The sequence below is a fragment of the Lissotriton vulgaris genome, chromosome 3_1 (assembly GCF_964263255.1).
Source record: "Lissotriton vulgaris chromosome 3_1, aLisVul1.2, whole genome shotgun sequence".
NCBI lineage: Eukaryota > Metazoa > Chordata > Amphibia > Caudata > Salamandridae > Lissotriton > Lissotriton vulgaris.
Genome location: NC_141689.1, coordinates 627,435,518 through 627,453,694, shown reverse-complemented (window position 1 = coordinate 627,453,694; position 18,177 = coordinate 627,435,518). Strand labels below are relative to the sequence as shown.

General features: G+C 42.7%; 1 protein-coding gene across 2 annotated transcripts in view; it reads left to right on the top strand.

Annotated features, from left to right (window-relative positions):
• Positions 1-18,177, top strand: part of ARB2A (ARB2 cotranscriptional regulator A) — a 1,549,567-nt gene that overhangs the window by 228,661 nt on the left and 1,302,729 nt on the right. For both annotated transcript variants that reach the window (XM_086960917.1, XM_086960918.1), the window contains exon 6: positions 4,223-4,288. In XM_086960917.1, coding sequence (XP_086817043.1) covers positions 4,223-4,288 — 66 coding nt within the window. The remainder of the gene's footprint in view (positions 1-4,222; positions 4,289-18,177) is intronic.

The window sequence follows — 18,177 nt, the reverse complement described above, 5'->3', positions numbered from 1 at the left end:
TGCCCGTAACTTCATTCAAAAGTGTACCCACTTCCATCCAATAATTCCCCAGGCTCGGGCAGTCCCACAGCATATGCTCCAGTTCCACCCCCTCTGTCAAGCATCTGGGGCATGCAGCATTTTGCACTTGGAAGTGCCTCTGAATCCTTCCCGGAGTCAAATAGGCTCGGTGCACTATGAAAAACTGTATTAATTGAAGCCGTGCGTTTCGAGTGCCCTTCCAGGTCCTCTTGAGGACTTGTCCCAGCAACATCATTGTGCATGACATACAAAATATAGTTTCCTAGTTATCGTAAAGAAAAAAATACATTCTATTAAGGATATGGCGGCGAGGATCCCACCCAGAGGAGTAAGTTCCCACTCCAGTATTGGAATAAGGAGCAGTGTATGGTAAAAAACTATCCCTTTTTATGTTATTATTATTTATGTTTATTGTTTAACATAATTCCTTTGAATAAAAAGGCGAAATCACAACCAACCTGAATCAAACATAGTGCATCATATGTCAACCTCTCAGAGTGCTACATTGATCTTGATATCTAGAATCATGAGCTGACCCAGCACCCCACACTTTAATTTCCCCATCAGTACATATAATTGTATAACACCCATCATCATATTGAGGGAACACATGCTCGTCACAGTAATTACATTAAAATAGAAAGAATTACAACGATGGCCTGGAATCATCCCGAGTTTGAACATAGTCTCGAAGAGGGACCGAGAAATCTTTTGACCTAGAGGTGGGCGGCAGAAATTCACCATATGACTTAGCCAGGTCACTACACATAGCCATATCTTTCAACAAGCCCTTGTAATCTGGAGAGCTTGTGCTCCCCCATGTCAAGGCGACCTGTCTCCAACCCAAGAGGGATGCCATCGGCAATTGTTTTCTACAGTGCTTCGGAGCATCCATCACTCCACCCAGCAGGAGCAGCAAGGGAGTAAAAGTGACCAGGCCATCCAACATGACATCCAGGGTACATACCACTTGAGCCCAGAAGGCCTTAATCTTAGGGCATAGTCATGCAAGATGGAAAAAGTCAGCAGTAGCACATCTGCGGTAGATAGTCAGATGCCAAGCCATGTTTGAATAGTCTGAAAGGAGTGTGATATGCCCTTTGTAAATATTTAAAATGGGTCAGTTGATACTTCCCATTAGGAGAAATGTATTTAGTGAGCATACAACAGAAGGGCCATTGTTTATCAGTAATATCAAGGGCTAAATCAGCTGACCATTGCATACTGGCCTGCAATTCTGGTTTAGAAGCAGCCTAAGAGATCATAGAGCGCATGTGGGTTGCAATGTGTGTGGTCAAGGGATTGACCAGCAGAAAAGACAAGGCCTGCCAATCGTCTGGGGCGTCAGGAAAAGTAGGGAGCAGCTTCTTTAAGACAAGAATATCACTTCTAGGGTTTTTAGAGTAGCAGATATTTCTCGTATGGTATAAATATAAGATCTTTTGACTTAGTTTATGATCATAATGCTTGGTCAAAACTTTTGTAAACTGTGTTTATTAAGGTGCTGAATGGTTTATCTCATGGTGGTGCGTTTTCTTTATCGTAGGAAGATTATCAATGATGTAAGTATAACAGTTTGGCATTCCGCACAAAGAAAGAGGACACTGCTTTTCTTTGGGGATGTTCTGCTGTGATGACTGTTCTCTGATTGGTGGACATTTGTTTTTTCTGCTTCGACTCATGGTCCTTTGCTTTCATGTTGTTGTTTTCCAATTCACGATGGCTGCTGAGCTTAATAAGTGGAGAAAGTTAAGAATAACCCTTGCCTCGGAGTCCTTAATAAAATGTTAAATTTCCTGAATTATAGTTACATTTTTTATATTATATGGCTGATGATATTTTTGAATGCTAGATAAAGGATATGTGAAGAGGCATATTTGAGGTTTTTCTTGGGTTATTTCTGGCTTTAGTTATGAATGCTTAATTATCATAACGATTGCTAAATTCTTATGCATATCTTTTCTAGATTATTTATGCATAATAAATAACCAGTACATTTAAAACAGCAATCATTGTGTGTGTCTAATACTTCAGACTACCAGGGTGGGGATGTGCTTCATAAATAACCCCTGCGGATGAGAGATACTCTTGATTCAGTTGTTCGACTCCTGAAACTCCCTGCGTAAAGGAAGATAACTCCTTAGAGAGAGGAGGGAAAGATACCTGCTAGTTCTCCTTTTCTCCCAACAGGGTGCAATAGGTATATTTCTTCTTGGGCCTAAGGTGAACCATCCACCAAAGTGTGGGGGGTTGCCAACACCATCCTTCCCATCCACAGTTTTGTGCAATTGCAATTTTTGGCATTCATTTTGCCAGACTTTACGCTGATGGCCATCTTGGAGCCAGGCTGTTCTTCTCTGAAAAGACATTCAACACACTAGGACGACCATCTTACATTCAGACTCAAACAAGGTTCCAGCTAAAACATTGAAAAAGTGAGAAAAGCAAAAATCATTTATTTCTTTAGAGAATGCATGTATGTGGTAAAGTATTTAATGCGTAATGATTCAGTGTGCATTTGAGATTTAAAGTAGTCCCTCTTTCATTGCACTGCAGCATTCCTTAGCAGATTGACAAACCAAGCAGTCAATAGCGTGATGTAAGAGACTAATACTCCTGTGGGCAGCCAAAGCCCCCTTCATGAATAACTTAAACACATGCTAAACATATGTGTTGCAGATGTCTGGGCTGTCAAGTTAGGGATAAATATGGAACAGAAATAATGATTGTTATATTTTTTTAAGATCCTGATTAATCACTGTAGATCAGCGTTTCCCAAATTGTTGGTCCTGAGCTGATTTTGAGTGGATTGCAGCAGTTCAAGTAATAAATAGAAATGCCTTTGAATGCTATATTTATCCTGTCACATTTGCTGCATTTCCGAGTCAGAGGTCAAATGTCAGGCTATGTTTTCCGACAAATTGCTCTTTTTTGTTTTACTTGGGGATTATTCGTGTTTACAAACTACACTTATTCTCACTCTGTAGTTAGACAATGAAAAGTAAAGTGAATTATGTGTCTATCTTGCTAGGGTATGGGGAGACTGAAAGTAAAGAGTCTAGGGTGTCTTTTTTTGTAACTCAACAAAATGTAAATACCTGTAAATTAACTGTACACATTCAGAGTTTAGGAAAGCAAAAATGAACCAAAATTTTAATGGATCAGAACAAATCAAGACATTTTTCTTGGTGTCGCGCTAATCATAAATATTAACTAAAACCCGATTTCCGCACATCATTTGCGAGCAATTTAGTATTATCAGTAAAACTGTATGTCTATGCAAATGAACTGGTTATTTTAAAGGAAAATGGGTTGTCTGTAAATGACAGTGCGCTACCACCCAATGCTTTAGTTACATTAAAAAAATCCCCTGCCTCAAGTCCATTAAAGCTCGGCGGTTTGCTAAGGTATCTCGTTTTAAAAACTGGTTCTAAAAAGATTGGGAAGCACTGCTGCAGATCATTTGGAGGTCTACACTTAAATTCTACAGTATTAACAATCTGAATGAACAATAAGTATAAAATGCACTCAGGAATAGTTTTAAATTGGAGTAAAAATATAGATCTTCAGTTGCTAATAGAATCGTTTTGGCTTTTGTATTTCTGATCTGGGTAAAATATTGTGTAATGTTACCATCTCACAAGAGGGTTTTGGGAATTCAGCTGTCAAACATAGCTGACACTGAAACGGATTATCTACATACAATGGTCCATGTAGGCCAAGCCATGCCAGCACACTTACTGAATGTGTAAATCCTACACAGTTACATTAATTGCATGCACATTTACCTTAAGTAGAGTGCTTGAAAATCTGTCAGGACTTCATCTCTCACTGGCCAGTGTTGGATATAGTTTAAAAGGTGATTTAATTGTTTGTTGTTTATTGACTTGTGGATATATATATTTTTACTTTCTTTCTAGACTCTTACCTGCTCACCTTATATATGTGTAAAAACAATGCTTCCTATTCTGTTTTACTGAAAATGTAACCTAAAAAAAATACAGAATGGCTTATGTTCTACTATTACTCTTTTTGTCACCAGAATGGCCTTTAGTTGCACCAATGTTCAAATAACTGATTAAAAATATGTTTTCTTATGAATTCTGCATCACAAATCATGTTGCTTCATAAATAGTGCAATTGAAAAATATAAATGTATGACTATTGCTAATCGAATTGTGCCTTAATTATTGTTTTACAGATCGTCACAAAACATGTGTATACGTTATTGGAAACGGAGTGCAACTTGAAAAAAGTAATTCTTCCTGTAAGTTGTACTATGGATTTCGATTTTTGAGTAAATTGAGACTGATGCATTTTTCACAGATGTGTTTGAATATACAAACTACTTGTTGAAATTTTAGTCCAACCGGGGAGCATAGATGAATTTGTTTACTTTTGTATTGGTTTTGTGATTGGTATAGACTGATATTAATGTAGGGAGTTATACTTTAGCCACCCATGAAAAAATATTCTTTTGCCTGATGAGCATGTGCGCTGTCACATATAAACTCAAACATAGAAACACTCACACACATTTGTCTCCAAAATGTGTTTATCTTAATGTTTTTTTAGTAGTTACATTTCTTAAATATACGTCTGCACTGGGACTTAGGTAGATTTCAAATTTTTAGGGATTTGTTAGCTTTTACAGAAGTAGTTCAGAAAACGCACAAAAATCATAAATTTACATCATAGTTCTTCGCCACTACATTAAATGTGTGGATTGTACAGATACTTGACCAAACACAATAGTAAGTGTGCCAGTGATAGTGCATATTTTTCGTCTCCACAGGGAAATTATTGCTAGAGCAGGTACTCCTTACCCCTATTAGGAAGTGATCCATTTTTCATCCTAGAAACCTAGATGTTTGTTGGTATTTCATACTTTTTCTACCACACTCTCGCTTTTTAATCCCTACTCTGAATGTTGGATTATGGCTGATCTACCATATTTGTGGTAAAATACTTTATTCAGTTATCCAAAAACCATCAAAGTAAGCATAAAAACAGTGCAAATGCATTTGTGAATTTGATTCTGTGGAATTATGCTTATGGATGGAATCTGGTAAAAAAAAATCTTTTTGCTAAAAAAGGTAATTTTTTAAGCAGTTAATTTATTTTGCCAGAGTAGTTTAATTGTACCAAGGTGAAGCACATTTCAAATAAATATCTACACAAATCTTGAGTTTGGAAAAATACAAGAAAATAGTTTAGTTGCCTTATATAAAATCAATAAATGTGTTTTTATAATAATTTCCAGATATACAATAGTTGAAGAATGGTCCCTTTCACAGCAATTTCAAGTCCCCTTAAAACCTTTTCAAATATCATTGTGTCTTATTCATTGGGAAAAACAGAAAGTGGTAGAAGATCTTCTCAAACTCGTAGTGGCGCGGCAGTAGCATTCTTCCAACTGCCACATTATTACCCTAGTGGTCCTGCTGCCCTGGGACCGCCTACTCTGCCAGGGAACCGCTGTTTCCTGGTGGTGGTGCGGCGGTTCAGAGGTATCTATATGCTTCGCAGACCGCCGCAGTCCAGCCAAGCATATAACAACTTTCATCACCGCCTCTGATTTCTTGGAGGTCTCTCTCCCATGAAAAATAGTGGCGATGAGTAAAGAAAGTGCCTCACTCCTTGTGGATGCACCTTGTGTGCATACACAGACATTTCAGCTTTTCAGTCCAGGCCGTGCTGGAACTTCATTTCATAAGCACTGTTGTGGGAACAGCAAAGGAAATGCCCACCAATGACTAAAAGCATTCTTATAAGGCTAGTAGTCCTCACATGGGTTCGTCGGTGCGGCGGGGCAGTTCTGCCCCCGCACCGTCCAGCTCGTAATCTGGCCCTTAGTGGGCATTCTGGGTTTTAGGGGAAATCTAGTGTAGTACAGTGTCTTTTTTGATTTTTTACATATTGGCTTTTTATCATTAAGTTCAATGTACTACACTTTATGTCCCCTTAAAATCTGGAACACAGACTAAGGCCCTCATTTTGATGTTGGTTGAAAGCTTCCCAACCGACCTCTTCAGTTTCACTTTCGAACGCCTTATTACAATGACGCCAGTTGCAAGTGAAACCGGCGGGTCATTCTGGCTGGCTTCCGCCGGGCTCAAGGAGCCAGTTGGCCAGTCGGATCCGCCACGGAATTCATTAAAGACGGCCTTTCTGTCATCTCGATTACAATGTTGATTTCCCACAGGTTTTTCATGTCAGGTTTTCCGACATGAAAAGCCTGTCGGAAAGTGACTTTGGGGGCTTCTAGCCAGGCCCTCTTGCAACAGTGGCATCTGGTTTGGGGCCTGACTTGCACATATGGTGCCCGCTGTCAATCCCTGCACCGCGTGGCGGGCATTGTGTGGTGCCTGCATCGGTGTAGCGTCGGTGTAGCGATCAACATAAACTCCCATTTCTCTGTGGAGCTAGTGCTGGGTCCAGTTTTCGACCTCAGCACAATATCTCATAGAGAAATGGGAGTTTTCTACCGCACCATGTGCGGTCGCATTGTAATTAGGTGGTCGGAACCGCCGACCTGCGGTCGGTTGGTTCCAACACCAAAACGACTGGCATCATAATAAGGCCCTAAGTGTAAGATTACAAAAAAATGTAATATGTAAAAAAAAAAATTTACATTAACACTTTACTACTCTATATTTCCCTTTAGGTATAATGTAGTAGTTCGTAATTTTTCTTCATATCATTTAAAAAAAATCTTTTTTTAAGTACTGTGGTACTCCCAAGGTAGTATTGCAGTACATTCTAGGTAGTACCGCTGCGCTCCGTAAACTTTAAAAAAATTTATGAAGTTATAAAACACCTTTTACCTACTTTTACATAATTACCTAAAGTGCCTCTACTCTTCCTATGCACTTATAACCCACTAATAGACCACTTCTCCACTTAAAACCCACACAGCCTACTAAGTGTGGGCCAAACAACATTGCTGTCTTTACATTTTTGTAAGGGCTTGGATTACCCAATCATATCAATCAATCCATTGGTTTATAAAGCGCGACTACTCTCCCGTAAGGGTCTCAAGGTGCAAGGGGTGTTGACTGCAGATCTGTTGCAAGACACTGTAGTTCAGTCGAAGAGCCAGGTATTGAGGTCCTTCCTGAATTGAGGCAGTGTCGATGATTGCCTTCGGGGGAGAGGCAGGGTGTTCCAGTTCTTTGCTGCAAAGTAGGAGAAGGATCTTCCCCCGGCCGTGGTCTTGCGGATACGTGGGATGGCAGTTAGCGCCAGTTGAGCGGACCAGATGTCTCTAGTGGGTGCGTGGAATAAGAGGAGGTGTTTGAGATATGCAGATCCCTTGTTGTTTAGGGCTTTGTCGGCGTATGTGAGGAGCTTGAAGGTGATCCTTTTGTTGACTGGGAGCTAGTGGAGGATCTGATGTGGCTTCGGCGGGGGATGTTGAGAAAGATTCTGGCGGATGTGTTCTGGATGCTTTGTTGAGTTTCTGGGTAATGCCGGCGTAGAGTGCGTTGACGTAGTGCAGCCTGCTGCTGATGAGTGCATGGTTGACCGTCTTTCTGGACTTGGTGGGGATCCACTTGAAGATCCTTCGGAGTAGGCGTAGCATGTGTAAGCAAGATGATGAGATGGCGTTGATCTGGCGGTTCATGGTGAGCGAGGAGTCCAAGATGATGCTAAGGTTTCTTGCGTGGTCTGTGGGTGGAGGTCCAAGATCTGCAGGCCACCTGGAGTCGTCCCAAGTGGAAGGGGTGGAGCCCAAGATAAGGACTTCAGTCTTCTCCGAGTTTAGCTTCAGGCAGGTATCCTTTATCCAGATGGCGACAGCCTTCATCCCGTTGTGGAAGTTGCTCTTCGTGACTGTGGGTTCATTGGTGAGGGAGAGGATCAGCTGGGTGTCGGCATAGGAGACGATATTGAGTCCGTGCTTCCTGACGATGGCTGCGAGTGTGGCCATGTAGATGTTTAAGAGAGTGAGGCTCAGGTAGGAGCCCTGAGGCACTCTGCAGCTGATTTCTGTTTGTTCTGAGTGGAACGGTGGTAGCCTGACTGTAGGTGTTTGGCCGGTGAGGAAGGATTAGATCCATTCCAGGGCATTTTCGTGGATGCAGGCGTCATGGAGTCTTGTTCATAGGGTGCGGTGGGATACTTGTCGAAGGCGGCCGAGAAGTCCAGGAGGATGAGGGCTGCAGTTTCTCCTCGGTCGAGGAGGGTGCTTACATCGTCTCCGTACTGTGATTGCTTCGAAAGCCAGATTGCGAGCGGTCCAGGATGTTGTTTGCCTTGATGAACTCTTAAAGTTGGGCGTTAATTGCCTTCTGATGACCTTGGCTGGAAAGGGGAGCAGATCATATACTGCCTCATCATCTGCATGTAGCTATTGTAAACGAAATAAAGAGTTCTTTGGAGCAGCTAGTTAATATCACCAGGCTATATTTCACAACTGGCACGTTTCCTCTTTAAATACTAAAAACTGTTGGTCGAATTTAAGTTGTTCCTGACTAATGAGGACTCCGCCCCACACGCTAATCTATTCAAAGGAGTAGGCCATATTTGGATCTGAGATTTCCACATTGGGCATTGCTTCTGAAAGGCTAGTAGAGTTTTGGTAGTGACAACCTCTCATGTATCTGGAGGAGGAAGGGGCATGAAAGTTGAAGGCTTTAGAACATGACTTGATGTCCCGCATAGTTCTTCAATATTTTTACACTGCAAACTCTTTTTTTGTCGTTCCTTTTGTGAAAGGTAAGATGGCAGTTCAGGTGATGCTGATTGTATTCTTACCTCTAAGGTGACCGCAAACTAGTGCTAGTACTGTGTCAGTAAAAAGTACAGCAGCTCTTTTGAGAATTACTGTTAAGATACTATTGCCTTTAATTAAAAATAAAGGCATAGGAGCCCTGAAAGAAAGCCGCCTGCTGAGAGACAGTGTTACTGTCCTTGCTGAGAATTTCTCATTCTGCCTCCTTACAACTGCGGCTGTCAGGTTTAGAACTATTGTTAATGCACCCATAAATAATACCAGCCCAGTATGGCAGTACGGGTAATTTCCCGTTATAACTTAATAGCTGCCCAGCTGAGAAGTGCCCCTAGCTTTCTCTCTGGCAATTAGTGGGGTATTACGTGTTTAGAACCCTTAATTGGGGACCGGTGGGTGGAAGAGATGCAGTAAACATAAAATCTTTGGCCTTTAGGTCACTGCTTAGAAATATTCAGTTGTCCATTGAGAGCTTCATACCAGTCTGCTTCTAAGCAGTCATTGGCCTGATTTTTAAAGCCGTTTGGGCACAGAGGTTCAACTAACAGCTGCAGATGGCTTGATAGATGTACATGTGCAGGGTATTCATAATTGGTGACTTTGCATTGGTAAATCCATTTACTCGTGGATTATGGCACTCCAAGATGGCCTGATATTGCTCAGGAGTAAATTCTGTAAGAAGGGCAGGGAATGGGCTTTGAGGGTGTGGGTGTCAGGAACTGTTTTGAGCTCCTAGGTTTGAATATTTACAAATATGTTTTTTAACTGTTCCTACTGTGGAAACGGTCAGACATTTACTGCTGTTAGGGCAGAACAAAATCCCTTTGAAATGTGGGAATGGGCATGGATTGCCCCCTCAAATTTGATGTGGTATTTGCAAAAGGTTTTCTCCAAGAGAAAATATATTTTGCTGGTAGAAGGAAAAACTGAAAAAAGCCATTCCAAGTAAAATGTCTCCATTATAAAAAATAGTAGGCAGACACATTTTGTTTGAATACGTTTTATTTTAATTAGTGTCTGTGCGTCCCTTAATTCTTTTCTTTACATGGTGACAGGTGAAATCTGAGCTCAACCTCAGTGAAGCTATGAAAATGATCTTATCAGCTTGCAGGCAGGAAGAGTTAACAGAAACATTGGTGAAGAACAGCTCAGGCGTCTTTTTTTGTTTGTTGTTTGTTTTTTTGTTTATATTGAATGCATTCTAATGGGAATGCAGTTCGTTTCAATAAATAGAGTTTTCATAAAATACTACCTGGTTAATTTGGTGGGGCCATAATTATTATGGAGTGTCCAGGCCCACCACTACTGTGGTTTACGGCCTGATATGAATTGCTCCACGCTTTGGGAGGTTCAAAACCATTGACAGCACTATATGAAGTAACAGTAGTACATTAAAAAGAAATAAAATACAAGGGTGCGGAATTTAATAAAATATCTACTTCTCCATGGGGCAGGTTGCTTCATAAATCTACTTGTCCTGTAACAAAATTCACTTGTCCCTTTTGTGCCATGTATTGCGAAGATAAATTGTGGCAGCAATTGCATTATGTAAGAGCTCTGAAATAGCCTCTCTGCTTATGCCAGTGCTCCCTCCTTAGTAGGGTTTGAAAACTATCAATTTTCTTTTGTTGCCACGTTTACGCAGATCTACATACTGGGCCTGAAGGTAACGGTAAACAACAGTTCCAGAATTTGGTATGCCCTGTTGAGTCTGTGCAAACCTACTAACTTGCATGTTTTAAGGGTTTTCGCCAACTCTTCTATAATCTGTTCCCATACTGAGAAAGGTTGGAAATGTACTCCTGACAATGGCAGACATGAAACGTCTTCCAGGGTTGGGAAAAAGTGGTTAGAGGGAAAGTGAACTTCCAACCACTCAGATTCTCACAAGAGCAAATCTACACCTGCATATTTGGTCATGTTAAAATGCAGTTCATAAATATTTTCTAGGAGCACCTTTTCTTGTCCTACTACTATAAAGTCTTGTGAATTCACGAAAGCTGTATATTTGCACTCAATTCAAGGACATGAGTGCACTATTGAGACTTTATTTAATAATTGGCCCCCTAATTAGGTCTGACGTTACCCATGACCATGTACCATGTTTATTAAAATTCTCTCTCCCTCTGTCTATCGGCTAGCTTCACTGTGAATGACAGCGCATTCTGTTCTTTCACCAGGAGCATGTTGACACAGTCAGTGCCAGGAACTACTGTGGCAATGTATGGTTTTTGAGACCAAATATATTTTTGCTTTTGCCAATGTTTGTTATAATGGCAAGGGTCCGGAAGCTTCCACACCAATAAGCTTTTACAAAACCCATACCAAAACAAGTCCCGCATTGACAAAACTAAAAGGCTAAAAAACAATTTCACTTCTACTCGCTTTACCAATGCTTGTTCATTTTTAGGTTTCCCATTATCTTATTAAAGCTGGTTACACTGATTTTCCATTATGAGTTTTTTGGGAAATACTAGCATTCATTAACACATTTAACAAAATGATGCTGCAGAAAAATGGTACCTAATATTTTACAGTAGTTTAGCAAAATGTTTTCGCATTTTCTTTCTGAACATTTTATTTTGAAAGCAAAAAATCATCAATCTTGCTTTCAAGCTTCTGCAAATATTTGCATCTAATTAGAGAGCATTCTGGGAGCATTATACATAGACTCATACGGCTAAACATTGAAAACATATGTACACATTTTTATACTGGAACCACTGTCAGTAGCGCAGTCTGAGCTTACAACATTTACTCAGAACGCTCACCCTAATAATAAAGGCTTTACATTAACGAACCATAAAAACAAGTTTGAACAGCACTAACACATGGACACAAATATTACCTCAACTGCAGGCAATGCCTTTCTCTGATCCATAATGTGATACTGTAAACTGGCAGCCAAAAGCTTTGTGCTGTAGGGGTTTGGGCCTACTTGTCCCAAGGACAAAATACACACGAAAACTTGTTGCCCTTGACCCCAAGCAGTATGTCCCGGGCGTCGGACTATAGGAATTCCACATCCCTGAAAATAAGAAGCATGTTATACATAGATCAGTGTAGAAATGGGTTTTTTTCTGAAAAGGTGAGGGTTGATTTCATGGCGATCCAAGTACACAAAAGGTTTCAACCTGCTTAAAGCAACTATCACAGTTCTATCATTATATTCAAATATCGGGTCAGATTCATTCTTTTTTCATATCTTTCTTTCTCACTGTTTTGCAATCTCTGAGTGATAATTTTTGTCCTGTTCCACCAAGGCTGCTATTTCAGCATTTGTTCTTTTGTGAGTCTTTGAAGATGCCTAATAGAAAAAAAGTCCTATATAAATGCTAATTATATTTATTATGTTATTTGAAGATTTGCAAAGTGCTAACCGATATGTTTTTTACATTGTGCTTGTGATATATACCTCAGTTGGGAATCTCTTTTGAGTTCGTTCTGGCTCCCATTAATGTGTATTGTGTCATTTAAGAGTTTTCATAAACGCCAGGTTTATTGGTTTGGGTTTACATGATGCTGCAATCAATTGATACCTGAAGTACTTAATCTTACTGTTAAAACCTAATGCACACTTCTGATATCAATCACCACTACTGTGGTGTGGTGAGGGCAGGTGGCAGAATCAGTTTTGAAACCTATTTATATAGTAAAGTACCGTATTTCAGCCGTAGTGCTTAATTTGAGGAGGTGCTTTCAGGTGCTCAGCACCGGCACTTTTTTTTCCAGGGCCGGGGCTACAACGTCTGCCCCTTGTTCAAATTCAAAATAAAAAGAATAACATACATTGCAAGGTGACTGGCTGGTAAATGTTCATAGACAGGCCAGCATACGCCTGTCCAGGCAGGCATGATTGTGTATCACCACGTTAGTGATGATGTCATCACGCCGATCACAAATCCAAGAAGTCATCAACAAACTATGGCTTGCATTCTATTCCCCGAGTCTGCTGCACCCTGCCACTGCCTGAGCCTAAGCCTCCCATTGGATAATTGTAGCTGGGGGCTGGCTCATGACTGAGTTGAGGCAAGGAAGATGCAAGAGCGCATTTGGAACTTGGGAGTGAGGGCTCTTGAGGAAGAATAAACAAAAGTAAGTGTGTACTTTCCACTTTTTGGGTAGCCAGAGCTGCGTAGCCAGAGATGCATTACCTGCAGCCTTGCATTGCTGCTATCCTCAACATGCTCGATGCGGCTGTGGACCAACACAACTTTGGTGCGCCATTGCGTCACCTGTAGAATCTGTGCGCTGCACCACAGCATGGTAATTGCTGAACATGCGTGAGTCCGGTAGGTATCACAGCCACACTTACCGGCATTGGCAGCATTACGGCTGGGGACAATGCCTGTGCTGTAGTAGGCAGGGTCACAGCAAGCTGAGCAGTGGATGCCGATGCCGTTGCCATCCCTGGACCTACTAATTACAGGCAGCACTAGCAGTGACATCACCAGCTGTGCTCGAGAAGCTGTCTGTTCTGCAATAAACCCAGTCATACCGCACTGATTAATATATGCAAAAAAAGCATTTTCATTTGGTGTACATTTTGTTTTTGCACTCGGTGTAGGTAAGAAAGTAAAACACGCCATCTTCCACTTCTTTAGGAATGGCAACAGAAAAACGGAGAGTTCAAAATAGCAGGGACATGTATAGGCTGACGACAGGGGTCACAGGCAGCAGCAGTGTTATAGATGAGAGAGAGAGAGCAGGAGTAAGGAGGAGAAAGAAACAACAGGAGAGGAGAGAGATAAGACGGAGTTAAGAAGAAGAAAAGGAGAAGAGCAAATCAGACACAAAGAGAAAACAGCCATGATATGAGGAAGAGAGCATTAAGAAGAGTGAAGATAGAATGAAAGGGTGTAGAGGACAGGACAATCACTGCTAGAAGAGCGATAGTAAATGTGAGAAGTTGGCCTGATATGCAGTGCTCACTATTCTAGTGATCACTATGCATCAGTCCAAACGACCCTTAGGGTGATTGGTTGTAAGTCAACCTTTGACCAGCTATCCTAGTAGCGTGGATACGAGCAGTCTTCGGGCTAAACTCTAGAGGGCGTGTTAAACCAGCTGTTATACCATCACATACCCCTTGAACACCAAGTGAAAGGACACCACACAAGTGTTATGAAAATAAACAGTGTATTTATTAGAATCACAACAGCCCTTTACTCTTTATGAGGACAGGGTACTAAGCACAGAACAAAACTCTTAGGAAAATACTTCCAGTGCACAATCAATACAAGTGCCTGAGGGCACGGAAAGTTTAGTGGTCTCGGGCGGACCCGATTAGGCAAGTCGGAAGCGATAGGGACTCGGGACCCTTAAGTAAGGAGGCTATGCGGGCACCAAAATGCCGAAGTTACCTAGCCCAAAGGGCTGCGGCTGCACAATTCTTTACAGGCGTCGGGAGTCTTCGCTGACGAGTCAGGAGCCGGAAGAAGAGAGTTGCTGGCCGGCGACCAGTGGAAATAGTTCGTAGAGATCCAAGCCTGGATCAGAGATGGATGACACCTGAAAGCAGAGGGGACCAAGTTCGTACTACTAGCCAGTAGTCAGAGGGTACCAGGAAGGCACCGAATGATCGTCATCTCGACTAGGTGAGTGGGCGACGCTAGGCTCTGCAGTCTCACGGACCAGGAGGCGTTGTCGGCGACCAGGATGGAGGTGCGAGCTGTCCCATGAAGGTTGATGCTGTCGGCGTCGTTGGGCCCAGGATTGGGGCAACAAGCCTTGGCAAATTTCAGGGCCACGTGGTGGGCCTAAAATGGCGTCTTGAGTGGACCAGGAGGGTCCGGGGTGCTCCTCTCGCAGAAGGGAGCAAAGGCCAGTCTGGAGCAACCAGACCAGCAGCGTTGGTTGTCGGGTGTCGTCAAGGAGGTCATAAGCCAGCGGCTAGTGATCAGACAACGTGCTGAACAGCAAAGAGCAGAAGGGCCCCACGCAGATCGTGGAGATGCTGGGAGGCTGTACTTCGATGCTGGAGCTGCTCAGGGTCGGGGCTTCTCGGACCCCAGAGCACTCGCCAGAGGATCCCTCGGCGGTCGTGCTGGGTTAAGAAATCGTGCAGGTTTTGATGATGGCCGGCCCCCTCGAGGTCTCGTCGCACCCACAGATCCCAGCTGAGCTGACGACGTGGGTAGAGGTCAGAGGTGCCAGGGAAGCCGGTTCTCGTCGAGCTGGGCAGTCGGATTCCTGAGGAAGGATTTACAGCAAACCGCAGAGTTCTTAGATGGTGCCTGCGGATGCAGGGTGACTACTCCTTAGCCACAAGGGAGAAATCTTGAGAAGAGTCTTGAAGTCCTTTCGTAGAAAGTATTCTTGATTCAAAGATGATCTAATTTGGAAGGGTCCCCGCTCCTGCCTTTATCCTAAAGAAAGGGGTGGGTACGTGACTAGGTCCTGCCCTAGGGGTGGGACCAGGAAGGGGGGTAGTTACACCCCTCTCCCATGCCGGGCTTTCCCCAGGTCAGGGGCTGGTGTGCCCCTGGAACTGGTTCTAGCCGGCAGATGCGTAGTGAGCACCGGGGTGCCACTCCGCAGTCACCTTCCTGTAAAGCCCTGCCTACCCAGGATACACAAAACCCTGTCTGGGATGGTGCGAACACCGCCCCGGACAGGAAACCCTTTGTCCAAGCTCTCCTCGCTGGAAGGACTCCCAGCAGCAGGAGGTCAGACTCGTGTCTGTGGTGGCAGCATCCATTTTGTGGAGCTGAGGCTTCAGTTAACTTTAACCGGGGTTCACAGTTACGTACATGTCGTGTCCCTCTAGAAGGGCGGAATGCTAACCTCGTCGCCGGCATTGGTGAAGGGTCAGCATCCCGATTCGTATGACACCTTACTCGACATGTCTTGTTAACGCAATACCGAAGTTACCAATATGGTACGCGTTATCATGGAACAGCCATTGGGTCTTGGTTCCGCAAGCTGCAACCGGGCTTGGCTCGTGCCAGAGCCCAATTCACACGATTCCACGCACTCTGCCTTCAGGATTGTCAAGGCCTGCCATAGGAGTGACTGATAGGAATGCGGGTGTCCATTTTAGGGTTAGATATAGGTATACTATACCTAAAGCAACGGGCGAGTACACCACGTTGCCCCAGCTGTCGCGCAGCCAGTTGTGTCAGATTTAGATGGCCATCCAGGGGTGGCATAATACATGCTCCAGCCCCTGGTAGGCCCTGGGTACACCTATGCTCTGAGTTACAGGGTCTGATAAGGTGGCCCAGTACCAATTGGAAATGTACCTAAGGTACATGGAATCCATTTTAGGGAGAGAGCAGTAGGCCTGGGGTCCTGATTGGCAGGGCCCCAGGTCAACTAAGTCGGAATACCAGCAAAACACCAGGCAAAAAGTCGGGGGTAACCATAGTCAGGTATCTACCTTCCTACAGTAAAGAGCTAAGATTGAGGGGAGAGAGAGCAGAGGATGTATAAAAGTGAAGAGGAAAAAGGATAGGGCTAGAATGAATAGAGGGCAAATCAGAAATACAGGTGATAAGGTAACACACCAGGTGTGACAAAGATGATAGAAAACAATTAGAGAGGTGAGAGGATAGACTCTGAAAGCAAAGACTTAGGGGACGGATAACAGATCCAGGTTAGAAGATAGAGACTGAGGCAGTGAGAGTGTTGAAAGTAGGGCTCAACCGAGGAAGAAGTGAGCTGTGGCCTCCTTGGCAAAACTTTCAGCACATGCACTTTTTTTTTTTTTACAAATTAAGCACTGATTTCAGGTAAGGGTTTGTAGTAGACAGGATCATAGCTTCCTAAGAATTAAGTAAATGTAGGATAATAAACAACTGACAGCAAAGTATAACCACTTAGTGCATGCCAGTAATCATAATGTGTCAAACGTTCTTTCTTACCTCTGTAGAAAAAAATCACTGTACAAATATTTTGTCTTAAGGTGTCACTGGGGATAAATTGTATTGGTGTTAGAAAAATAGTATACCCTTCCCACAGAATTATATCCCTTCTCCATATCCTTTTTTCATCACTTTTTTCTTCTGCAGAAGATCACTGGTATTGTTGTGCTCCCAAACTTCAGTTCATATGTGTGTAATCATCGCACAATGGTTTTGTTAAGCAAGTTGATTTATCTAGGTTATACAAGTAATGACAACTAGCAACTCCTATTTGTTTTAGAACAGTCTGAATTAAAATAAAATTTGAAGTTTAAGAAAACCGAAGTAATTGGAAACAATTAAGTTGCACCAATGGGCCATGCTGTGGCGGCCATGCTACTGGATTTGAAGTTCTAGAATTTACTGTAATCAAAATATGTGATTTAATCCTCTGTTTAGTGTTAATGCAATTTAGATTCAGAATGTCCTCAGTACTATATTTAGAATTTGTCAGAATACCGAATAGTTGCTCAAATATTATGTTGAAGCCCACTACAATACAAATAACTAGCACTCAAATGTTTTGACTGAGGTTTTTTTGCGGGCACAACACCACCTGCTGATTGCCTTGGACTAGTCCCTGAGCTTACCCTCTCAGTAAAAAATCTGGGTGTGACGTGATAGGGTAAATTGGATTTTTCTGCATCAAGGGCTCGTAGCAGTAGGCCTGAGCCATCACATGCTTAATCTGGATAGGCTCCAACTATAAACAGCTGGTGGCAAGAATACAGGATGGGAGCATTCTCTTATATAGAGGCACATACCAGTGGTGTTCACTATTCCTCCTCCTTTTTTGCATTGGCCAATGAGCCATTGGCTGCGGGTATCTAACAACATTTAGATATTAAGGGGATGCATTTGGTGGGGACAAGAATAGGATCCATTTATTTGTGGATGATATTCTGTTAGAACCAAAACCTCCAATTCAACAAACCTTGAATGTCATTGAAGTTTAAGGTAGATATTCTGGTATATTTTTTTAAAACTTTTTTTATTAATGAACAAAGACAATACAAAAAGAAAAAATAATAACATCAGGTGATCTCATACATTCTAATACACACAGGTCATTTCGGCCAGATACAGAATCTCAAGAAATATTATACAATGCTAGGATCATGGGGATTCCTGCGCTTCCAATCCCAAACTCTGCAGCGGCGGTTCACAAATCTCTCCCCAGTGAGTATTCCATGCTCCCCACATCTTCTCCCATTTCCTCGGGCATCCCCTGGCTATGAACACCAACTTTTCCCTGAACATGCACCAGTCAAGGTCTTCCGCCCACTGAGCGATTCTGGGCGGTTGGCTAGCTCCCCAGAGCCGGGTGATGTTCCGCTTAGCCACCATATATGCGAGAGTGACCCACTGCTTCTGATACACATTCAGATCTGTAGGCTCCCACACATTCAACAGACACCGTCGGGCTTCCGGTAATATCTCTGCCCCAAAACCTCTCTCAACACATTTTGAATCTTTATCCAGAAAGTCTGTATCACCACACAATGCCATAAAATATGA